At 39.2% G+C, this 25769-nt stretch overlaps 1 protein-coding gene and 1 long non-coding RNA gene across 10 annotated transcripts; both read left to right on the top strand.

The window, feature by feature from the left end:
- The first annotated feature begins 4132 nt into the window (after positions 1-4132).
- Positions 4133-15955, top strand: LOC110891267. Of its 9 annotated transcripts, none has more exons than XR_002565203.1 (11): positions 4133-4236; positions 4463-4483; positions 4593-4613; positions 5805-5855; positions 13483-13617; positions 13755-13775; positions 13890-13905; positions 14158-14165; positions 14456-14506; positions 15564-15637; positions 15873-15955. It is a non-coding gene; the product is annotated as an uncharacterized LOC110891267 (long non-coding RNA). The 9 variants fall into 9 exon arrangements; XR_002565200.1 differs by having other exon boundaries at positions 14078-14165; XR_002565201.1 differs by having other exon boundaries at positions 13885-13905.
- A 5081-nt stretch (positions 15956-21036) lies between these two features.
- Positions 21037-22742, top strand: LOC118484197. The gene is made up of 3 exons (XM_035980188.1): positions 21037-21520; positions 21674-21871; positions 22633-22742. Exons 1-3 carry the CDS (start codon positions 21037-21039, stop codon positions 22740-22742), a joined length of 792 nt encoding a protein of 263 aa, XP_035836081.1.
- The last annotated feature ends 3027 nt before the right edge of the window (positions 22743-25769 follow it).

Below are 25769 nucleotides of genomic sequence, written 5' to 3'. Positions count from 1 at the left end.
CGGATGTCTGACGAAATGGCGTGGCCAATTGTCACTGTTTGCTCTGGGTATTTGCGGTTTAACACCCATTTTTCTGGCTCGGTCGTGGAAACCTTCGCCGCTTTCGTTGGGCGCGCTTCTTCAGTTGACATCACTTCCTTTTTGGCATAGATGATTGCCACTCTAGTCTTGGTTGGGAACCCTATCGCAGAATGGGGCGTTGACGTCACCATGTTTAGCTCGCCCTGGGTCTCCCTCCCAATCAACACATCATGTCTTGATTTTACTGGCATTACCATGAAATTCACATTTATTGTTCTTGAGTGTTTCCCGTCAGAAAACGTGACGGGGAAACTGATCTGTCCGAGTGGAAAAACCATCTCGTTGCAAAATCCGGACAAGGGATAATCGACTGGCTCGAGTCTCGCCTTGTCCTCTTCATCAAATTGGTTGAAACACTGCTCGTAAATGATGTCCGCTGTATTTCCTGGATCAATGAATATGTATTCTATCTCATAATGACCAATTATACCGGTAATGACGACGGGTGGCGTGGCGCGAGGACCTCCGCGCACTACCGGGAATATGACCTGTTGCTCTTGCCAAGAAGGTTCATAGGGGCGCTTGCCTTTCTCTTTCGTGCTATATCTAGGTCCGTTGACCATGTGAGTCTCTAGGCGTCGGACTTTCTTGTGGTTCCCTTCATCGTGGCACTGGAGTTGACGATTTTCCTTGCGCACGTTTTTCACCAGATGGCTTAGTTTACCGCTTTTAAGCGCTCTCTCGGTTTCTTGGCGCAAACTATAACAGTCATCAGTCAAGTGCCCTGAGTCTTTATGAAAATCGCAGTACAGGTTGGGGTCTTGCCCCTTTTTGTTTGTCATAGGCCTGGGAGCCTTGAAATCGTGATTCTCCGTCATCAATACCTCCTTAGGCGTTTTTGTGAGCGGAGTCCAGTGCTTGTAACCGATTCGGTCGATTGTTTCACGCGCGTCTTCCCTGTAGCGCGGCCTGTCGTCGTGGCCTCTTGATCTCCCAGACTTCCAGTCGTTACTCATGTATTTTTTGCGTGTGTTGTTGTTGTCGCGCGTGTTTCCTCTAGAGAATCGATCTTCAAAGTAATAACTCTTGTTACCGGCGAGTGACTCCTCGGTTTACGCGACGATCTTTGCAGCCTCCATGAGTTTATCCCACTCCTTTGGCATTCCATCCTTGCCTGTGATAGTTCTAATGAGACTATCACAGTGTATGGCCTTCTTGAAGTGACAACGCATGAGTTGTTCACTGACGCCGCCTATCTCCAGACATTCTTTGTTAAAACGGGTGATGAAGTCCTCCAGACCTTCACCATCTCTTCGCCAAATATCTTCTACTTCGGCTGTGTCGCGCTGGTAGCGACGTTGTTGGCTAAAGTAGCTCAAAAACTGCGTCTTGAAATCTGTCCATGATTTAATCTTCCCAGGCGGAAGGCTGTCGAACCAGGCGCGAGCTTGGAGTGTTCCGCAGCTTCCGCTGGACGGTACGCCAGGCGAAAATCTCTTTCAGCATCTTCTGTGTAACCGATGTGTTGTCTCGGCTTGAAGTACTCATGGTTTTTCGGTAAGCGGTTAAAGACTGACGAGCCCTCGTCATCTTCCCAAGTCGGATCATTTGGGTCTGTCTCCTCCCGTTCGTTGTTCATGTTGCGCGGCGTCAGCCGGCTGTGAACAGGGCCTCGTTGAAGGTTCGACGGATAGTCGTAGTAACTATCTGTTTCCCCTCTTGTATCGCGCGTGTCTTGTACGCTCAAACGTCTTGTAGGGGGAGGCCTGTTGATTCTGCCTTGTAGATTGGCTGGCGGGGGCATTTGGCGCACCCCCTAACTCTGAGGAGTGACCAAGGACGGTTCTGCCGTCAAAACTGCTTGTTGCGCAATCAGCGACTGGTATGCTGCATTGATGGTGGCGATGTTCTTGGCATACCATGAGCTGGAGTTTCGCCTTCTGGTAAGCCTAATAATGCCGATACATTTTGAGCTGGCGCTGGGTTCGAAGGTCCTTCTCCGTTGTTCCCTGGGGTGACCACTTGAGTGATGCGGGTGATGCTCCCGCGCGGGCCCCCAGTATTGGTGATTTTAACTTCACCGATTTCTTCGATTTGTTGGGCTTGGAAGTTTTGGATTCCTTCACCCAACGCCGCGTTAGAGTTGGCTCCGAAGCCGAACTCTGGAATGGTTCCTTGACCGGCCATGGTCGAAGGAAGAAAAGATGTCAAAGGCTCAAATAAAAGAAGATGAGGGTGGTTATAGAAAAAATCGGTGGGCGCCAATGAAGAAACACTGAACTAATTAAGGAACTAATCAGTTTGGTTTATGTTTCTATCATAGTGGTTAATCTTCTGATGAATATTTGAGCTCCGACTTGATGGTTCAATCCTGCAAAACAGAACACCGTTACTCGTTAAGAGGGGAATGTGGGGGTTTCCCTCTTAACCAGGCTCCGTCGTGAGAATAAGCGACTGCTTTGGGAGGATAATTAAGTGCTAAGAGTGAGAGTAGAGGGAATAGAATGTTTAACCTGTGGAATGAGGTCTCTATTTATAGTCGGAGAGGTGTAAGAGGTTATGGGCTGATGGGCCTTGGGCCGGAAACGGACAGCATAACGGATATGCTCTTTGCCTCGCTGTTGTCGACCGTTTAGTGGCTTCTAGACGTTCCTTGGTGATGGCGCACCTTGATTGGAGCCACGTGTCATTGTTGTCGGCCTTGCTGTCGTTCTGCCATCAGCAGACAAGTGGAGATCGTGGGACAGTTGTCTCCGTCCTCTGATTGGTGCTACGTAGGCGTCCTTATGTACTTCTCGTCAGACGATCGTGGTGCACGATTGACCAGAGCCTGCTGGACGCTCATTGGCTCCTTTTACTGCCACTTGTACCTTGTGTACCACCGGAGGTAGACTTGCGCTCCCCTCCTGTGTGGTTCTTGTTGGGCATCAGGCTAACCCGCGCGGGGTTAGTATACCCACATGTTCCATTATTTTATGCTAAGTGTTGATATCAGAGCTTCTTGTGGGTTGTGCCTCGCGCGCTACAGATCGGAAAGTGGTGTAGGTCGCGCGAGGCTCTCAATAATAAGTTTGTTAAAATAAGGAGTATGGTCTCACGCGCAACCTTAACTGAGGTTTGCGCGGCTTTTTGGGACCATATCCCTTCACCTTCCGAACAAATAGTAAGTAAACAACAGTCTTTTGTATGAAACTTGATACTTTACTCTTAGTGTTCATGTTAATGGATAACACAAAACTTTGTTGTTAATTGTTTCGATGTGAAATACAGTTTTTGTTACGATATAGATTCATCTAATTAACTATACACGCTTTATAAAATTTCGGTCAAATGTGTAATACTATATAAGAATGCTTTATTTATGTTAATCAGATTCCACAATAAAATGCAGTTTATCATCCTTCAAATTTTATACATGAACCATTTTAACAAACGTGTATTGGTTTCTTAATATTTGCCTGATGATTTTTCAAATAAAGAGGAATAAAACATAAGAAATTGTCATTACTACCATTGTTTTTAAAATTTTCTTTTGATATTTGTAAGCGATTATAATTATAATTTCAGTCTTAAGTTGTTACATATTGTTTAAACCATATAAGCTAAAAGATAAAAATAAATAAGTAAAACCTAAATATATTTTTCGAATATGAAGAAATATATTTTTTCAAATTCATTAACATTTGACTTTTATATTGCTTCTCCAGAATGTTTATATTTTGGTATGCATATTATATTTTTGGAATGTTCCATGTAAGTCTAACAAATTATAAGGAAACAATTACAATTAATTTCTATCAATACATAATTGGAAATATGTATCGTTACTTATTTTATTAATTTTTAAAAGATTTTTAATAACATTGATTTCTTCTATCTTATTATATCTCACCTATCTATATTCTATATATAAATGAGATGGATTTGGGCTATGTGGCATTTGTCTTTGGCCATGTAGGCTGATGTGGCAATTTGGTTTGGGAGGGAAATCCCATTTTGCTTTCTACATTCACAATTTCTATAGAAAAGAGGCGGGATCCGTTTTATGTATTGGGTCGGGTTTTTTTTTCCGGAATATATTTGGATCATATAAAACCTATGTGAATTGTCATAACAATCATACATACCTACCACAACTTTACTCTTTTCTCTCTTCTCTTTCTTCTAGAATTGTCATCTTCTCACCGGATTTTCAACATTGAATCAAGATCAAAGGTAAATACACCAAATCGAAGTTAAATCTTTGTTATTATATGTTCTGAATGAAGATCGGATGTTGATTTTATGTTATTCCGTACACCAAATCGAACTTAAATTTTCGTTATTATATGTTCCGAATGAAGATCTGATGTTGAATTTATGTTATTCCTTTGTATTTAAAGGTATGTTCAATCTTTGTTCTTTTTACTTCTATTAACCTTTTTTTCCTGATTTTTTGTAGATCCGCCTATATATCTTGAAGGTATGTTGTTTTACTCTGTTGTTTATGTAGTATTCATCTTTAATCTAAGCGATTGAACATGTTTAATTTTTTTTAACTATATTAACCTCTTTTTTTTCTAATTTTGTAGATCAGACCATAAATCTTGAAGGTATGTTGTTTTACTCGGTTGTTTATGTAGTATACATCTTTAATCTAAGAGATTGAACATGTTTATTTTTTTCTTAAACCAAAATCTACATCAGATGTTTTTTGTTGATTTTTGTTATGTATAAAATCAAGTTTCCGGGTTTTTCTTAATCATCTATTCCACATTTATCGCAGTTAATGATTTTGGTTGTTGTATTTTTTCATGTGATCCTTACATCCATTATAACAATTTGAATACCACCATTCGTCAAGCAACAAAAGTTAGTTTATCATATTTTTTTTTGATATATATAGTGTGTTTTATTCTTATTAAATTATCAATGTTTTGAAGTTCATATTCTTTGATTTTTCAGTTATCATTTGTTCAATTTAGCTTTAAAGAAACATTTAATTTCTTTTTAAAATTTATTTTTTCCTATAAATAGACCACTGTTTTTTAAGGTTAATTTTTGAAATTTGAATTATAAGTTTGTTTCTTTAATTAGACATTGTTTCTATAAATATGTTACGGTTATATTTTTTTTAAAAAAAAATGCTTACTTCCTTTGCAGTTATAGATATTTATTTCTGAACCGAGTCTGTCCTCCATAGTTTTTTCTGATGTGAGTATTTCTGATTTGATATTTTATGCGAATTATTATAGTTACTTATGTATTTTTTTTAATACGAGTGTTAGTTTTATATATTTTTATTAAAAAATACAACAATTGAATATATATCTTACACACGATAAAACATAACAGTCAAATTACCAAATAAGTTGATGTTTGAATTTGTATGTTGACTTATTTCTAGATGTATATCTTATATTTTTATTAACTTATTATTCATTTTAGGAAACTTATAAATATTTATAATAATTAACAAAACAATGAAAATTTATTTATGTTAAATTATTTGGTCGATTTTGTCTATTCGTAATTTCCAAAGTTTTGTAAAGTAATATTTCCATTTATAATGCAATAACATATCAAAGTTATTTTAGATAAATTTGTTTCTTTATTAATTAACAATCACATTTAAGTAAAATGGAAACTACAATAGAATGACAAATAATTTTGATGTAGATAATTTTTTTTTTATCAATATATATATAATATTTGTTTTCTTATATGGTATTACACTTTTAATTAATTATTTAACGATCATTTGTTGAGTACTAATAAAAAAATCCTTATTTTGATTGTCACAGTTTTCTATTTGCAATTGAGGTTTTGTTTTGATCAAAGTTGGGTTATGCAAGGTAAGTGTTCAATCTCATGTTAATTTGAAAACGGCTCAATCTTAAGCTTCAATATGTCGAGTAAATGTGATGTGTATTTATGTTACTTAATAACATGTAAATGTGGGATATCTACAAATTTTGATGGTACACGGTGATGTGTGTAAAATGCAACATATAAAACACATCAATTAAGGCATAAAACTAACCCTTTTTAAGTACTAATGTTGGAAAAAGAGTGTTTTTGTCTTCCTTTTGTATTTTCAGGATGAAATGAGCTCAAAATCACAAAAGAAGCAAAAAGACCCCTAATTCTATCATAAATACAAGAAAAGGAACAAAAGTAAACTGCCCGGACCCTCAACGGCATCTCCCAAGACAAAGAGAAGAGAACAGAAGTCTGAACACGCCCCGTGTCCAGTGAACACGGGGGCGTGCCCAGGAAGCAGCAGAAAAGACAAACCAGTAGAAGCTTCCATTGCTCACCACGGGGCCGTGCCCAGCGGACACGGGGGCGTGTTGAAAGTACAGCAGGCGCATTAATTGTAATTCGCAATTACAATTAATGAAGAGAGAGAATGTCAGACGGGCACGGGGCCGTGTTCAGCGAACACGGGGCCGTGTCCAGCGTTCTGTTCAGCCTATAAATAGAGGAGCTTGGCTTCATTCTCTCTCATCCCTTGGCACACCACCTCTCTCACACTTCATCCACCACCCATCACCACCATAACACCATCATCCACCACCATCATCCATTGTCCATCATAGAGTGTGTGAGTCGTCTCGGGATCCAAGATTGATCGTAAGAGTTCTTGACAATCAAGGCCATGTTTGCCTAAGTCTCTTACATCACTTGGTGAAGACAAGTGTTTAGTATAATACTTTTTATTTTTAATCTTTTGCACTTTTTATTTGGTTTTGTATTAATGACTTTAATAACTAGTTACTTATGTTGAAGGTGATCTTTCCTTATCGTTTGTCCGTGGTGTCTTGGCATTATTTTACTGTCTATATAAAATAAAAGATTTTCACCATTCATATCTCCACGGTCTATATGGAGGTATGTTGGCTACCCGGTCGGGGGTTAAGGGAACGGTTTGGTAAAGGTCTTGCCCTTGTTCAGCGTTTAGAGGTCCTGCTTGGGACCTGGGTCAAATTTATTAGGACCGTCTTCAATGCCCATGGGTATTGGATGGCGGGGATCCAAACTCTTTGACCCCCTCATAAGCTAACTACTATTAATACTATAACCCGGCTATTTAGGACTGTATCCCTGCTGACTCAGACTACTTAGTCGAGGGTAACGTCACCGCCAAAAGCGGGGCCTACCATAATTTGCATTAATAACTTAATTCATTATCTTTCAATAATCCGACCCTTTAGGATTGTATCCTTGCTGACTCAAACTACTGGGTTGAGGGTAACGTCGCCTTCAAAAGAGGGGCCTACTACAATAACTAAGATAATCTCTTAAACAAGTGCAAAAGTGCGAAAATAATCAAAGGTTATACTAATACACGAGTCGGATCCAAGTGATTCATCTTGTCTATCTGTTTTTTATTTTATTTTATTTTTCAGCATTTAGTTAGTTTTTATTTTTCTTAGTTTAAAACATTTTTCTAACTTTTTGATTTGATTAGACGTTGAGGATAAACCGGTATTAAAAGCTCTTGTGTCCTTGGACGACCTCGGTATCTTACCAACACTATACTACGTCCACGATGGGTGCACTTGCCCATATGTGTGCTTAGTGTTAGTAAATATCGTGTTTTATAAATTTAAAACTTGGCTAAAAGTGTAAAAAGGGCTTAAATAAACATCTAAAAACATATATACACTAACACGCATCAAGTTTTTGGCGCCGCTGCCGGGGACACAAGGATTTTAAGAAAGTTAGGAATCAACGGCCTAATCATTTTTTTTATTTTTCTTTAATTTTTAGGATTTTTTTTAGATTTTTCAGCTTCTGCAGAGCTCAGCACGGGGCCGTGCCCGCTGAACACGCCCCCGTGCCCAATCATTGGAACTGGCAATCCTGTTTTATATCAGACAGTAGGCTGAACACGGGGCCGTGTCCACTCAACACGCCCCCGTGCCCAAGATTCAGTTGCTGAAAACAGAACCGTTTGATCCCGACGGTTGGTAACTTCTGATACAAACATGAGTAATGATGATTCTTTTTACTTTCGGCACTCTTATGGTTTGTGGTGTCAAATATGTGGAGGCGAACACGAGGAATTAAAATGTTTCTTCCTCACTTATAGGCCACACTATATAGACCCACCAATTCCTTGTAGCCTTAAGAGGGGCGAAAGTAAAAATAAACATTATTTCTCCCTCGAATGCGCCCAACCGGATATTCTAGGAGATATGCTCCTTGACGAGCTATTTCAACTAGAAGAACTACTTCTAAATTGGTCAAAAGAGCTTAGGAAGGATTTCTTAGATCCATCCCAAGATGATGACCATGAGGAAATGTTGGAACCGCATTCTGACAACCTCGTTGCTCCCGAAAATACCTTTCTTCCTAGACAAGACATGGACGATAGTCGTCCCTATGCCGATTGTGCCGTGAAGGACTCCCCATCGACCTCGTTCGGTGCATACATAGACCTGAGCGATTCGGCATACACCTTCTTTAACGAGAGCCCGGGAAAGGGTTGGACTTGTCCACCTAGAATGAAAATAGGAATTACCCTCACCGACAACCTCTTGCGTTCTCGCCTTAGTATAGGACAATTAAGGTATCTTAGGCACTTTGGGGTTGTTCCAACAAGTCAAGAGCCACCCGATATAAGTTAGCTCCTTAGAAAAGACAAAACTCCATAAAACAGCCCTCCGACACGGGGCCGTGTCCGGTCACCACGACCCCGTGTTCGCTCAGAAGATTTTCTGCTGATTCTGTCAGAATACGGACAAAATGTGTCAGGATTTTTTCTGCACACGGGGCCGTGTCCAGCGGACACGGGGCCGTGTTCAGTGTGCTGTCGTTTTCTTTAAATGCAGCCTGAATCCTGCTCATTTTTGACCACTCCACAAAGCAGAGATCCCTGGAATCTTCACATATACCATCCTAGGTAAGTACCAAAAGAAGGTTCCTAAGGACCATCTTGTCTTTTCCACTTTTGTTCATTTCCTCTTCTTCCAAAAATTTTTCAAACCCTACCTCCATGGAATCTTGGAAACCCATGATTCCAACCTTCTATGCAAGGTTTGTAGGAATTTTCGCTATGGATTCTTGTCTAAAGTCAGTTCTATAACTTCGTTTTTAAATTATCTAAGCTCATAACACGACGAAAGTATGGAAATAATTTAAAAACCTAGAACCATTAGACAAAAATTCCTGCAGACAGTTGAACACGGGGCCGTGCTCACTAAGCACGGGGCCGTGTTCGAGGTACTGTTTTGCAAAAATTTAGTTATCCTCGGCTTATTTCGCAGAAAATGGCCAGCCGAAACATCGGAGCATCTTCAAGGAATAACCGAAATGGAAGGAGATCGTCCACCGCAGAGGATTCCCTAGTAAACTACGTTTACGCTTTAAGGGAAGCCGTGGACGAATTGACAAGTGTAGAGGAGGCTTTAGTGGACCGCGTTAATCATCTGACGATAGGTTTGGAGGGCTGCCTGCAAGAAGTGAACCTTCTGCACCAAAGGTTAACCCTTCTTGCTTCCCCGCCTTTGGTTCCGGTGATTACACACAGGGCGTGGAATGTGGTACCCGAGGTTATCATCCCAGCAGAATGGCACGCCTTGCACCAAGTACCGCAACCAAGGGTAGTGCAAGGAGTCCCGGTAAGCACTCCTCCTCAAGATACCGATGAGAATGAGGCTACCTTCTACCTCCCAAGGGAGATAGAAGAATGGCTTTGAGTGAAAACCTAGGAGCCATGGGCTGAAGAATGTTTCTGCATCGGGAAGCTATTCCCGAAATTTTCCTAAATAAGTAGAACCTTTATGATAACCTTATGTACCCCTTAGTTAATTAACTATATTTATGTATTATCTCTCTATTAGCAATGTTATGATGATTTTTATGGCTTATGGACTCATGGTGGTAATGGATGAAAAAGGGAACGAGAAAAAATGGAACCATGCAGAAGAACAGAACAAACCGACAAAAATCTCCACAACAGAAGGCTCAACACGGGCCGTGCCCAACCAACACGGCCCCGTGCTGAGCCCCCTGCAGGAAATCACCCAGTTCAGGTAACTGGACACGGGCCGTGTTCAGCGAACACGCCCCCGTGTCCAGGCTTCTGTTTCAATTCTATAATTTTTGTTACTGGCACTTGACCACGGGGCCGTGCCCGGTCAACACGGGGCCGTGTCCAGAATGCCAGTAACACAAATCTTTGTTTTTTTAAACACACTTTTACATATTCTAATCAACCAAAAACTCTATTTTTGGACACATTGAGGACAATGTGTAATTTAAGTGTGGGGGGGATGCTAAAACCTTGGAATTTTGCAAAATCCTAAAACAAGCCTTACACAAAACTCTATTGGAACCGCTAAACACCCCAAATTTTTTCAAAAACTTTTTCATTTTTTTTATTTACTTGTCTTAGTTTAAGTTGGGAATAACAAGTTATAAAAGGGTTATATTTTTACAAACTTACAACCGATAGCGTCGTGATAAAAAGAACTAACATAAGAAAATTATGAAACGGCATAACAAGTCTAGCTAAAATTCGATTATATATGCTTGGTCACATTAAAAAACCCATTCCCACAAAAAGTGAGTTTTGAGCCTTTATTGAGCATAAAAATACACATATTTAGATTAAATGCTCATTTTTCGTTTCTTGTGTGAATAGCCGCTCGGTCTTTACAAATCTATAACTTGCCACGACGATACATTCCCGGTCCTTACCAACTTAAACCCAAGTAAGTAAATGATGGAGGCATTAGGACTAACTTTTTTTTCTTTCAAAACCATTATTTTTCATTTTTTTTACCTACCCAAAATCCCCCTAGAAAACCCCTTTGAGCCTAAACCTTTCATTTCATTACCCCCAAAACAATTTTTTTTTTACCCACCAAAAAAAAAAAAAAAACTTTTTTCATTTTTTTTTCACCTTTATTTTAGTAACAAACTCGGTTTTCCATAAACATACCCTTTAAGGTGATCAAAAAAAAAAAAAAAAAAAATGATGATGAATGAATGAAGTCAAAAACAAACATAAGCTACAAAAAGCTTGTTTGGAGAAATACTTCAAAAATAAAATGTCACCAAAAATAAGGTATTTCACGAAAACCGACACTTGTTACGATTTTCGCCCTTTTTACTAACCACTAACCAACCACCCACCTTTAAACCCAAGCCTTCACCCCAAAAGACCTCTTGATATTTACAAAGGTAAAAAGTTAAAAAGGAGGAGGATTGATCGCTTGGCAAGCATATGGAGAATGTAAATCCGTGCCGCTCTCGAGCGATTCACTTAAATATACACCTTCGGCCGAGTGATTGAGTGATCTCCCGTGAGGTATGTGAACTTGTATATAAATGGAATTTTAATAAGGCATGCTATGCCCAAATAAGTAGTTTATCTTATGAAAAGTTCAAAATAAACCATGACGAATAAGATTGTAAATAAAATAAAAATAGAACCTATACAAACCTTGGATTCCCGACACTCTAGGACAAGTTAAAAAAAACTTCTCTTCTACCTATTCCATTTGGGAGTGTAAGCCACATTAAAAGAGTTTTGCTTGAGGACAAGCAAAAGTTCAAGTGTGGGGGTATTTGATGTGTGTAAAATGCAACATATAAAACACATCAATTAAGGCATAAAACTAACCCTTTTTAAGTACTAATGTTGGAAAAAGAGTGTTTTTGTCTTCCTTTTGTATTTTCAGGATGAAATGAGCTCAAAATCACAAAAGAAGCAAAAAGACCCCTAATTCTATCATAAATACAAGAAAAGGAACAAAAGTAAACTGCCCGGACCCTCAACGGCATCTCCCAAGACAAAGAGAAGAGAACAGAAGTCTGAACACGCCCCGTGTCCAGTGAACACGGGGGCGTGCCCAGGAAGCAGCAGAAAAGACAAACCAGTAGAAGCTTCCATTGCTCACCACGGGGCCGTGCCCAGCGGACACGGGGGCGTGTTGAAAGTACAGCAGGCGCATTAATTGTAATTCGCAATTACAATTAATGAAGAGAGAGAATGTCAGACGGGCACGGGGCCGTGTTCAGCGAACACGGGGCCGTGTCCAGCGTTCTGTTCAGCCTATAAATAGAGGAGCTTGGCTTCATTCTCTCTCATCCCTTGGCACACCACCTCTCTCACACTTCATCCACCACCCATCACCACCATAACACCATCATCCACCACCATCATCCATTGTCCATCATAGAGTGTGTGAGTCGTCTCGGGATCCAAGATTGATCGTAAGAGTTCTTGACAATCAAGGCCATGTTTGCCTAAGTCTCTTACATCACTTGGTGAAGACAAGTGTTTAGTATAATACTTTTTATTTTTAATCTTTTGCACTTTTTATTTGGTTTTGTATTAATGACTTTAATAACTAGTTACTTATGTTGAAGGTGATCTTTCCTTATCGTTTGTCCGTGGTGTCTTGGCATTATTTTACTGTCTATATAAAATAAAAGATTTTCACCATTCATATCTCCACGGTCTATATGGAGGTATGTTGGCTACCCGGTCGGGGGTTAAGGGAACGGTTTGGTAAAGGTCTTGCCCTTGTTCAGCGTTTAGAGGTCCTGCTTGGGACCTGGGTCAAATTTATTAGGACCGTCTTCAATGCCCATGGGTATTGGATGGCGGGGATCCAAACTCTTTGACCCCCTCATAAGCTAACTACTATTAATACTATAACCCGGCTATTTAGGACTGTATCCCTGCTGACTCAGACTACTTAGTCGAGGGTAACGTCACCGCCAAAAGCGGGGCCTACCATAATTTGCATTAATAACTTAATTCATTATCTTTCAATAATCCGACCCTTTAGGATTGTATCCTTGCTGACTCAAACTACTGGGTTGAGGGTAACGTCGCCTTCAAAAGAGGGGCCTACTACAATAACTAAGATAATCTCTTAAACAAGTGCAAAAGTGCGAAAATAATCAAAGGTTATACTAATACACGAGTCGGATCCAAGTGATTCATCTTGTCTATCTGTTTTTTATTTTATTTTATTTTTCAGCATTTAGTTAGTTTTTATTTTTCTTAGTTTAAAACATTTTTCTAACTTTTTGATTTGATTAGACGTTGAGGATAAACCGGTATTAAAAGCTCTTGTGTCCTTGGACGACCTCGGTATCTTACCAACACTATACTACGTCCACGATGGGTGCACTTGCCCATATGTGTGCTTAGTGTTAGTAAATATCGTGTTTTATAAATTTAAAACTTGGCTAAAAGTGTAAAAAGGGCTTAAATAAACATCTAAAAACATATATACACTAACACGCATCACACGGCTTTTCATTTAACGATAATTTTGATCAGATACTGACATTTAAGGAAAAGTGAGCAAAATTTATTATTTTAATTTTTCTAATTTTATCAACTAAATTTTTATTTATATTTTGTTGTTCATTTTAAATTATGGTTTCATTTATATTTTAACTACTATCAGAATCTTAATACGCTTTCATTTATATTTTAACTACTATCAGAATCTTAATACAATGTTGGGTAGAAGATGCTGGAGAATGAACTTAAGCGTAATTTGGATGCCGTTTATGATGTGGATTTATGTTCTTCTCAGACTTCCACTAAACCGCGTATGGGTGATTGTGAGAACAATGAAGGTTTGTATTTGAAAGCAAAGCTGGAAAAGTAGTCTCAGGATTTAATAGTCATTTCAGATTTTTCAAAGATTTTATGATGTTTTATTTTGTTTAATCTTTCTACTTCTATTAACCTTTTTTTTCCTGATTTTTTGTAGATCCGCCTATATATCTTGAAGGTATGTTGTTTTACTCTGTTGTTTATGTAGTATTCATCTTTAATCTAAGCGATTGAACATGTTTAATTTTTTTTTAACTATATTAACTTCTTTTTTTCTGATTTTGTAGATCAGACCATAAATCTTGAAGGTATGTTGTTTTACTCGGTTGTTTATGTAGTATACATCTTTAATCTAAGAGATTGAACATGTTTATTTTTTTCTTAAACCAAAATCTACATCAGATGTTTTTGTTGATTTTTGTTATGTACAAAATCAAGTTTCCGGGTTTTTCTTAATCATCTATTCCACATTTATCGCAGTTAATGATTTTGGTTGTTGTATTTTTTTCATGTGATTCCTTACATCCGTTATAACAATCTGAATCCCACCATTCGTCAAGCAACAGAGGTTAGTTTATCATATATATTTTTTTGATATATATAGTGTGTTTTATTCTTATTAAATTATCAATGTTTTGAAGTTCATATTTTTTGATTTTTCAGTTATCATTTGTTCAATTTAGCTTTAAAGAAACATTTAATTTCTTTTTAAAATTTATTTTTTTCTATAAATAGACCACTGTTTTTTAAGGTTAATTTTTGAAATTTGAATTACAAGTCTGTTTCTTTAATTAGACATTGTTTCTATAAATATGTTACAGTTATATTTTTTTAAAAAATTGCTTACTTCCTTTGCAGTTATAGATATTTATTTCTGAACCGAGTCTGTCCTCCATAGTTTTTTCTGATGTGAGTATTTCTGATTTGATATTTTGTTCGAATTATGATAGTTACTTATGTATTTTTTTCAATACGAATGTTAGTTTTATTTTTTTTTATTAAAAAATACAACAATTGAATATATCTTACACACGATAAAACATAAGAGTCAAATTAACAAATAAGTTGATGTTTGAATTTGTATGTTGACTTATTTCTAGATGTATATCTTATATTTTTATTAACTTATTATTAATTTTAGGAAACTTATAAATATTTATAATAATTAACAAAACAATGATAATTTATTTATGTTAAATTATTTGGTCGATTTTGTCTATTCGTAATTTCCAAAGTTTTGTAAAGTAATATTTCCATTTATAATGCAATAACATATCAAAGTTATTTTAGATAAATTTGTTTCTTTATTAATTAACAATCATATTTAAGTAAAATGGAAACTACAATAGAATGACAAATAATTTTGATGTATATAATTTATTTTTTTTTTATCAAAATATATATAATATTTGTTTTCTTATATGGTATTACACTTTTAATTAATTATTTAACGATCATTTGTTGAGTACTAATAAAAAACTCCTTATTTTGATTTTCACAGTTTAAATTTCGTTAATGATTTTTTTTGAAACCTCAAATTTAAATTTTAGTGATTTATTTTTAGTATGATAATTTTTCTGGAATTAAGGTTTCTATTTAAATTTTAAATTTAAAAGTTTTCCATTAATGTGTTCCATTTTAAATTTCGAATCTGTAAATTGAATTTAAATTTGAAAGGTTAGACTTTCCTAATAAGTTTGCTTGATTTATGGGATTGGATATTAGTGATTTGATTTTCAGATTTTAAATTTTAAATTTTGAAGTCAATCATTATTTTAAATTTAAATTTTGAAGTAAACCATTATTGTGTTTGATTTTAAATTTTGTATGCTTTGAAATCTTGATGTTTTTTTATGAGATGCTTTGACTATATTATTTGTAATTTTAGGGATGTTTCGAGTCTTTGACTATTGTTTTTGTACTCGAGTTGCATATCTCACAAACTTTTTGTGTTTTGTAATTTTAGGTGAAGAGCTTCTTTCAGACTCTTTCCCCTACAAGGAACTATTGAATAGGTTCCTATGAGAAGTTGAAGAAAAGGTATATCTTACACTGTTTTGTGAGTTATAATTTTTGTATTTAATTTGTTTTTAATTCTTTAAAGATGTCTTTAATTTCTTTTTAAATATGTTTTTGTTTCTATAAATAGATTAGTGTTGTTAAAGATGATTTTTGTATTCGAAATTGTGATTCGGTTTCTGTAAATAGACTTTGTTTCTATAAAAAGATTACCGTTATATTTTTTTTTTTTAAACAATGGTTACGTCGTTTGCAGTTATGGATAATGAAAACAATGCTCCTTCGTTATTAAAGTCGATTGAGGACTATGATCCTATATTTTTCGAATTGTTCGTCGACCAAAAACATGTTAGTTCAGTTTTGTTGGTGTTGTTTGTTTTTTGATATGTATAGTCTTTCTTTTTTATTTTTGTCTTTAGGTGTTAATTTGAAATTTTATGTGATTATCTTTTGAAGTTCTTATGGTTTGTTTTGTGAGTTATAATTTTTTGTATTTAGTTATGATTTTTGTACTTAGTTAATTGTTAATTCTTTAAAGATTTAATTTCTTTTTAAAGTTGTTTTTGTTTCTATAAATAGATTAGTGTTGTTAAAGATGATTTTTGTATTCGAAATTATGATTCGGTTTATGTAAATAGACTTTGTTTCTATAAATAGATTACCGTTAAGCTTAAAACTCTAAGTTATGCTCAGCCTAAAAATAAATAAAAATCTCCAAAAATCTCAAAATATTATTTTATATCAGTAGCTAAAAAGTTTGATATAAAAATTTGGGTTTAGATATGCTATATGCTAATTATGTCATTAGATTACTAAAAAGCTTTCTAATTACGCTAATGAGCATAACTCTTAATCTAGACCTCAAACTAATATCAAATTTTGGGTACAAGTTTATAAATCAGTAACTAAGGTGTCTACTCTTTTACATTCTCAAAAATCATAGATTAAGGTGGAAAGGGCATAATAGTCAACATTTAAGCAATTAACGGAAACATGCATATGAATTAGATGTCTAATGAACCAAGTTGTATAATCACAGAGGGTTATACTAACATATAAATAGGTCCAAAAGAGGCTCTAAGGCAATCCTAAACTTGGCTTAAACGGGTCAGAACTGAAAGTCAAAGCATAAATCAAACTATGCGACTTTCGGTCCCGAACCGAGCTTAAACTGAAAATTGCCGGGGTGAACATGTTTAGACATGTTCTTACATTATTTACCAAGCTATATTAATGATAAATCAGGTTGCATGGATCCTACATTGCTAATTATGCATTAATTTGAAAATAAGCATTTTGTTGACTTTTTAAAGTAAGCTTTGACCCTACAATTGACCTAGTTAGAGTGGGAATCAGAGAGTACCCTTTTAAGGGTTTATTACCCACATAATTACCCACTCATAGGTATTTTTAATTCGAGATTTGACTGAATAAATTATGAGTAATCTCGAAGTCAAACCTTAATTACGACGGTTTGACTTTTAGCTAATTAACTAAGCTAAACTGAATTAAGAAGGGTTAAGTATACTTACAAGAGTCCTAATTACGACTAGAGACCACTAGGAAGCTTGCTTGATGACCTGAGAGCTCCAGGAAAGAAGTTGTGAATATTTCAAATGAGTGTTGATGTATTGCAAAATACATACTTTTATCATGTATAGTTTGTACGTTTTATCGTTATTTCTTAGCTTAGTTTAGTTTAGAATTGTGTGCTATTGATCTACATTGCGTTTTCCAGGTCTTGATACATAAAATGCTGAAATTGGAGCAAAACCGAGCTAAAGTGTCAAATGTCAAGTTCCGGAGCCAATGTATAAAAGTGTTAGAATAATTTTGAAGTTTTTGGAAGTTGGAGCTGAGTTTAGAGGTGAACATTCTGTGAAAAAAGCTCAGTCGCGTAGCGCTAAGGTGATAGGATACTCAGTCGCGCTACGCGACTGAGGTAGCGTTGACTTGGCTGACTTTTGAGGAGCTCGCGTAGCGCGAGCATGAAGGGCAGACCAGTCGCGCTACGCGACTGGTATGAATGATGCGCCTGATTGTGGAACGATTAGGGTTTGGTATAAAAAGAATAATAATCATCATTATGAGACAACATACGAACCAAGAACCCTAGGAGACTTTTGAGAGCAGATTTTTGAGTCTTTCGAGGTGATTTAGCTCGCAAGAATCATCCGGTTGAAGCACGGAGCGTAGGAAAGAATATTGTTCGGGTCTTATCTCCCGGTTTTCATTATTTTCTTGTTTCGATACTTTGATCATGAATTCTTGTTTTGAATTTGATTTGTTTATGTTAGACATCATGTTTCTTGGCTAAACCCTAGATACTACCTAGACTAGATGATGGTTTGATTTATGTTTGGATCTTTTAACGGTTTTTATTGTTAGACTATGGATTGATTTTGAAAGTAACGTGTTCTAGATTTTCTGATTTGGTGCACATGCGTATCTACTTTTGATTGTGGATTATTTGCTGTTTCACATAGATCTTAGTGACGGTCTTTATCACATAATAGATCTGTGTTGATTATTTGCATCCTTGCGGGTTCGGGTGATCTTTGGGTAAATCGGCCGATAGCCTTAGAAACAGTAATTAAAATATAATTAGAAGTGAGTATTCTGCTTAACTTGTCGCTGAGAGGCTCGAGTTAGTTATTAGGTCGCGGTGCAATATATAGCTAAATTAGATTTTGAGAGAAGTCGAAGTTAGTTCCCTAATTGCAGTTGTGTCTAGTAAACCAAGTCAGAACCTAGAATTGCCTTAGATTATCGCGCTGAGAGGTAGATAGTCGTATTAGGGCACTTTTAGAGTCGTTAGAGGACTGAGAGGAAATCTAACAGTCGGTAATCATAACAGCCTTGTAGGGTTTCCTAGGTTTCTTCCTGAGAAGGGTCGGGAAGTCTTAGCATTGAAATACCTTAAGGTTTAGTATTTTACGATCCCGGCTCCATACAACAATAAAACCGTTAGAAGTCCATTCATAGTTAAACTGGATTCAAGTCTAGGTAGTCCTTAATCTCATCTGAATCAAAACCCTAGTTTTCGTTCGTGTCTTAGTTAATTTCAATTTAATCATAATTTTAGGATTTTAGAAACCCCCCCCCCCCCAAACACAATATTCGTTTAGTCGTGTCAGTGTCTAGTCTAAATTGAGTCGTTAACGTAATTCATAGAGTCCATGTGGGTTCGACATCCGGACTTACTTTGCTGTGCTAGAGTCGACCGGTACACTTGCCGGTGAGTAGTTTAGTCAGGTTAAAGAGTCTAGATTTTTCTTACTTGAGTCTTAATTTAGGGTAATTTTAGTTTAATTAGTTGAACTACTTTTTCCACATCAAGTTTTTGGCGCCGTTGCCGGGGACTCTTGGCAGTTGCGTTAATTGCTTAATTTGGATTTCAACTGATATCGTTACGTGCTTTTGTGTGTGTTTGTGAGTCGTAGGAGTCCAAGTAATTTTAGTGTCTTCTTTTTCGTATTTTTCGAGTCCTTTGTTGGAGTTGTCTTACTTGTTATTTCTTGGTTTTGCAGTTCATGCCCCACACGCGTTCGCAGGGACCAGTGAAGCCACCAATTGACAAGTCTTCCTTCTCCACACCCAGTTTTTCGGTAAGAAAATCTTCAACTTCATCTTCCGCCCCTTCTGACTCTACTCTCCAATCTAAACCACCGAACTTTGACTTTACCCCTAAGTCATCACCCCACAATTCCCCACCACCCTCCCGTCACCCTAGTCCACCACCAGTTCACTAAATGGCCGAAAACCAAACTGTCCACCAGCGTTCCACCGCGGGTTTTACCGCAAACTCACCCATCACCCTACCTGAAATCGCCAATGATAAGTCTTGGCAAATTCCTTCATACATCATGACTGCCATTAACAACTCTTGTCAGTTTCATGGTCGTGATGATGAGGATGCGCCAGCACATATCAATCGCCTTACCCGCCTGTGTAGCACCTTCGGCATCGAAGGTGTTAACCTAGACGCCCGTTTCCTCCAAGTCTTCCCCTTTTCACTTGCTGGCCGCGCAGCCACCTGGCTTGATTCGCAGCCACCAGGTACTTACACCACTTGGGCGGGACTTAGAGATGCCTTCCTTAAGAAATATTTCCCACCCGCGAAGGCCTCTCGCCTTCGAGATCAGATCCATTCCTTCAGAATGGAGCCTGATGAACCCTATCACTTAGCTTGGGAGAGGTTTCAAACTTTACTCTCGCGTTGTTCCCAACATGGATTGTCGGATTGGGCCTTAGTAGAAAAGTTTTATAACGGTCTTACCCCTGAGTTCAAAGCCCGATTCGACACATCCGCAGGAGGCCACCTTATGGGAAAGAAAACTGTGGCTGACTGCAATGACCTCTTTGAGAGCTTCGCTCATGCTGATATAGATCATAGTGCTACCGGCAGGAATTCCAATCCTGTGATTACTCCCTCATCTTCTCGAGGGGTGAACCAAGTCGTTTCAGACTCAAAGGTAGTGTCTCAGCTTGAATATATCACCAAAGAGTTGCTAGAAATCAAGAAGAAGGTAGATAGATGTGAGGTTTGTAGAGGTGGACATGACACCATAGATTGCCCAACCATTACCCTAGAGCAGGTCGAGTATATAGCAGGTCAAAATAGGGGTCCAACTAACCCGTTCAATAATAGTAACTCTAATTGGTGTGCTAACAATTATCGTTCCTCAGGTAACCCCCCTGGTTTTCCATCAGGTCAATATCAAAGTAGGGGGCCAGGTTTTTACTCTAGTGGGGGGTCGGGTCAAACGGGTCAATTTGCTAGTTCAGGTTCAGGAGGGCAGTTTAGAGGTGAGGGGTCAAACCAAGAGGTTCAACCTAAGAGTGAGGGGTCAGGGGGTAGTTTGTCTAGGATAGAGGACCTTCTTTCCCAATTATTGGTGAAAGATCAGGCTACCCAACGTACCTTAGAGGACCATGCTACGCTTTTAAAGAATAATCATTCAAGCTTCTTAGAACTTCAAAGGCAAGTTGGGGATATTGCACGTCAGTTGCAAGAACGACCTCCCGGTCACTTTTCGGGCAACACAAAGCCCAACCCATCTGGCTCTTTGAAGGCAATTTCGACCCGTAGTGGTAGGACCTTAGGAGAGATAGTGAGACCCGAGAGTATTGAGATAGAAGAGGAAGAACCCGTAGATGAAGAGATTGAAATGGAGGCGCCCGGTAAAGTGCAACCTAGGTTAATCCCAGCAAGTACCGCACACACCGGGGCGCCTTCGAGTGAGAAGAGTGTAGGAAAGAAACCCGTTCAAGTCGTTCCTTCACCGAATGTTGATATTTCCCGTGCTCCTTTTCCTTCCCGCCTTAAAAATCAAACCTATTCCAAAGAGTACGGGAAATTTTTAGAGATCTTTAAGCAACTTAGGATCAACCTCCCGTTCATAGAAGCTCTCCAATCCATGCCCAAATATGCAAAGTTCCTAAAAGACCTTCTAAAACGCAAGGATAGGTTAGGAGAGGTTTCTAACATCCCCCTTAGTGGAGGATGTTCCGCCGTAGTGTTGAACAAGGTTCCGGAAAAATTGATGGATCCGGGCCTTTTCACCATCCCGTGCTTGTTTGGGAGTGATACCGAGTGTAGGGCCCTAGCCGACCTAGGAGCGAGTATTAACTTAATGCCATATTCCATGTATGAGAGGTTAGGTCTAGGAGAGTTGTCGCCTACACGCATGTCTTTGTCGCTAGCCGATAGGTCCGTCAAGTATCCACGAGGCATTATTGAAAACCTTCTAGTCAAAGTGGATAAGTTCGTCTTCCCCGTAGACTTTGTCGTTCTTGACATGGAAGCCGACGAAAAGGTTCCCATCATTCTAGGGCGTCCATTCTTGTGTACCGCCAAGGCCATCATCGATGTCTTTGACGGGATAATCACACTTCAAGTCGGTGAGGAGAGGGTCACTTTCGAAATAGCACGCTCCATGGAACACCCTAGTGGTTCCGATGATCTTAGTAGTCCTTGTCATTCGGTCTATTTCATAGAGTCTTTCTTATCGTGTGTTGACCATTGCTTTGACTATATTAGTGGAGCCGACCTAGTTGAGAGTAGGATAGACGAGATAGCTGAGAAGGTAGAGGAGGTTGTTAGTGAGAGTGAAGAGGTAGACGAGGACAAGTGGGTCCCCGAGGTGCTAGAATTGAGTGAAATTAAGAGTGAAAGTGAGAGTACACCTATAGAGAAGCCCGCCCCTTTAGAACTCAAAGTCCTCCCGTCCCACTTAGAGTACGCTTTCCTAGGTGAGGGGTCCGAGTTTCCCGTCATTATTTCGTCTAAGTTAGAGGAGGGAGAGAAGGGTAGGTTGTTAGAGGTGTTGAGAGTGAATAGGGAAGCCATTGCATGGCGTCTTTCGGATATCAAGGGCATAAGCCCCGCCTATTGTACCCACCGGATACTCATGGAAGATGACTATAAGCCGGTGGTGCAACCTCAAAGGCGCCTTAATCCGAACATGCAAGAGGTTGTTAAGAAAGAGGTTCTTAAGTTGTTAGATGCCGGGGTGATTTACCCCATTTCCGATTCACCATGGGTTAGCCCGACCCAAGTCGTCCCAAAGAAGGGTGGGATGACGGTGATCATGAATGAGAAGAATGAGTTAATCCCGTCCCGTACCGTTACCGGATGACGTGTGTGCATAGACTACCGAAAGTTGAACGACGCCACCCGGAAAGACCACTTCCCCTTACCATTCATTGACCAAATGTTGGAGCGTCTAGCGGGTCAACAATTTTATTGTTTTCTCGATGGATTTTCGGGTTATTTTCAGATCCCCATCGCCCCGGAGGATCAAGATAAAACGACGTTCACATGCCCTTACGGCTCTTATGCGTATCGCCGCATGCCTTTCGGGTTATGCAACGCTCCGGCTACTTTCCAAAGATGCATGGTTGCCATATTCCAAGACATGCTTGAGACTTCCATGGAGGTCTTCATGGATGACTTCTCGGTTTATGGCACCACTTTCGACCAATGTCTTTCTAATCTTGATAGGATGCTTAAGAGGTGCATAGAGACAAACCTTATGTTGAATTGGGAGAAGTGTCACTTTATGGTGACGGAGGGGATAGTGTTAGGACACAAGGTGTCAAGAGAGGGTATATAGGTGGATAGGGCCAAGATAGATACCATAAGTAGATTGCCTCCACCTACTAGTGTTAAGTCCGTTAGGAGCTTCCTAGGTCATGCGGGCTTTTATAGGCGTTTTATCAAAGATTTTTCCAAAATCACACGCCCGATGACTAGGCTTTTAGAGAAGGATGTACCTTTCGTCTTCGACGAGGAGTGCATCAAGGCGTTTGACTTCTTGAAGGAAAAACTCGTGAGTGCCCCGATACTTGTGTCGCCCGATTGGAGCTTACCCTTTGAGCTCATGTGTGATGCAAGTGATTATGCCGTAGGTGCGGTCCTAGGTCAAAGAGTCGATAAGCACTTTCATCCAATCTACTACGCGAGCAAAACTCTAAATGATGCTCAAGAGAACTATACCACCACGGAAAAAGAACTCTTAGCCGTAGTGTTTGCTTTTGATAAGTTTCGCTCTTATCTTGTGCTTTCCAAAACCACCGTGTTCACCGATCACTCCGCTTTGCGCTTTCTTTTCCAAAAGAAAGATGCAAAGCCACGTCTTATTAGATGGATTCTTTTGCTCTCCGAGTTCGATATAGAAATTAAGGATAAAAAGGGAGCGGAAAATGTGGCCGCCGACCACTTGTCACGATTAGAGGATCCAAAGAGAGAGGAGGTTCGTGAGGATTCCATAGGAGATACCTTTCCCCATGAAACCATAGATTTTGTCAGTGCCGAGGTAGAGGGTTGGCCATGGTTCTCGGATTTGGCAAACTATTTGGCAACCGGAGATCTTGTGAGGGGTATGTCATACCAACAAAAGAAAAAGCTTCTTAGGGAGGCTAGGAAGTATATTTGGGATGACCCTTACCTCTTTAGGATAGGAGGAGATAGAGTGCTTAGGAGATGTGTTTCAAAGGAGGAAGGTTTAGACATCCTTAGACATGTGCACGAGGGTTTAACGGGGGGCCATCACGGAGCGAATGTGACGGCACAAAAGGTTTTTGATAGTGGGTTTTATTGGCCAACGGTAGTTAAGGATGCCGTAGAGTTTGTTAGGACTTGTGACCGTTGCCAACGTACCGGAAACATCTCATCCAAGGATGAAATGCCTCAAAATCCCATCCAAGTCTTGGAAATCTTTGACTTCATGGGACCTTTTCCATCTTCAAGTGGGAATAGGTACATCCTCGTGGCCATTGATTACGTTTCAAAGTGGGTCGAAGCTCAAGCTTTGCCCACCAATGATGCCCGAGTGGTGGTGAGATTCCTTAAGAAGTTGTTCACGCGTTTCGGAATCCCTAAAGCTATCATAAGTGACCGTGGCACGCATTTTTGCAATTCCGCCATGGAAAAGGCACTTGCACGTTATGGTGTCACTCATCGTCTTTCCACCGCATACCACCCGCAAACTAGTGGCCAAGTAGAGAATGCTAACCGAGGGGTGAAGAGAATCTTAGAGAAAACGGTAGGAAAAAGTAGAAAGGATTGGTCGGAAAAGCTCGACGACGCTTTGTGGGCATTCCGTACCGCCTATAAGACACCGTTAGGCACAACACCCTTTATGATCGTGTATGGCAAAGCTTGCCATCTTCCGGTTGAATTAGAGTATAGGGCATTGTGGCCATTGAAAACCGTAAACCTTGACCTTACCGAAGCCGCAAGGAGGAGATTCTTCCAGATTCATGAGTTGGAAGCATTGAGGGATGCCGCGTATGAAAGATCTTGGAGTATCAAGGAGAAATCAAAGGCATTGCATGATAGGAGGTTGCGAGGTTTGAAGGATTTTAAGGTAGGTGACAAGGTACTTTTGTTCAATTCACGTTTGAAATTAATAGCAGGGAAATTGAAATCGAGATGGAATGGACCGTATGTGGTGAAAGAAGTGTTTCCGTATGGCACGGTTGAGCTCTACGATGAAGTAGATAAGGGAGTTTGGAAAGTGAACGGCCATCGCTTGAAACATTACTTGGGAGGTCCAATTGATTCTACCGAAGAGGAAGAAATTCCTCTAGAGGACCCACCCACCTTCGCCGAACAGTAATTACGTAAGGCTTCGTTTGTAGAGTTTGTACCGTTTGTAAATTGCGCTATTTCTTGTGTTTTTCGTAGTTTTTGTGTTTGCGTCTTGTGTGTTTTTGAGAAATTTTGCAGGAAACATACCTTGAAGGGCTGGAAATTTGAGGAAAACGAGGTTTCAGGTAAGTCCCATACTTAGAAAATATTTTGGGATGATTTGGGAATGGGTTGGTAAAACATCAAAATTTTTCTGAGGCAAGAAAGTGGAAATTTCACGAAACCTTCTGTGAAAAATGGCCACTAGCGTAGCGCGACACACTATAACCATATCTCTCGCGCTACGCGAGACCTATGGGGTTCACCAACCAGTTTTTGAACCTTTGACCCTTTTGGACCTTTGAACCCTTCAACCTGACCTCTTCACTCGCGTAGCGCCAAGCCCTAACCACTATCACTCGCGCTACGCGAGTGCCATAGTAAATCAGAAAAAAATATAAAACCCTAATTCTTATCCCCAAATTCAAACCTCATCTTTCTCACCCACACCTCCGCCGATCACCCACCACCTAACCTCATCTTTCACTTCACCACCACCGCAGCCGTTCACCCACCACTTCTCCGCCAAATACCACCATCATCTCCACCTTTCTCAGTCGTTCACCCACCTCTTTCACCCACACCTCTGGCGATTACCATAAACCCACAACCACACCTCCGGCAATCACCTGTTCATCACCGCCATCCCCCATCTTCCACTACCCCACAACCGCTGACCTTCATCTCCACCTTTATTCGCCGAACACCACCAGTGCCACACCCGCTGACCACCGCCTTTCACATCGGTTTTGTTCATTCGGTTCGGTCGACTGCGAGGTATGATTCCCTGCTCAAATACTTGTTTTTCTTTGAGTCGTGTCGAGTCCATTTCTGTTTAGTAGTCATCTGTCGTCTGTTTATATTGAGTCAGTAGGTATAATTGTGTTGAGTCAGTAGGTTTTTGTCATGATAGGTCAATTTGTTCGGATAGTCAGATTGTTTCTTGGTCGAATTTTG

This window comes from Helianthus annuus, chromosome 11, assembly GCF_002127325.2.
Source record: "Helianthus annuus cultivar XRQ/B chromosome 11, HanXRQr2.0-SUNRISE, whole genome shotgun sequence".
NCBI classification, from domain to species: Eukaryota; Viridiplantae; Streptophyta; class Magnoliopsida; order Asterales; family Asteraceae; genus Helianthus; species Helianthus annuus.
Note: the sequence above shows the minus strand (reverse complement) of the source record. Positions and strands in the feature narration are given on the sequence as shown.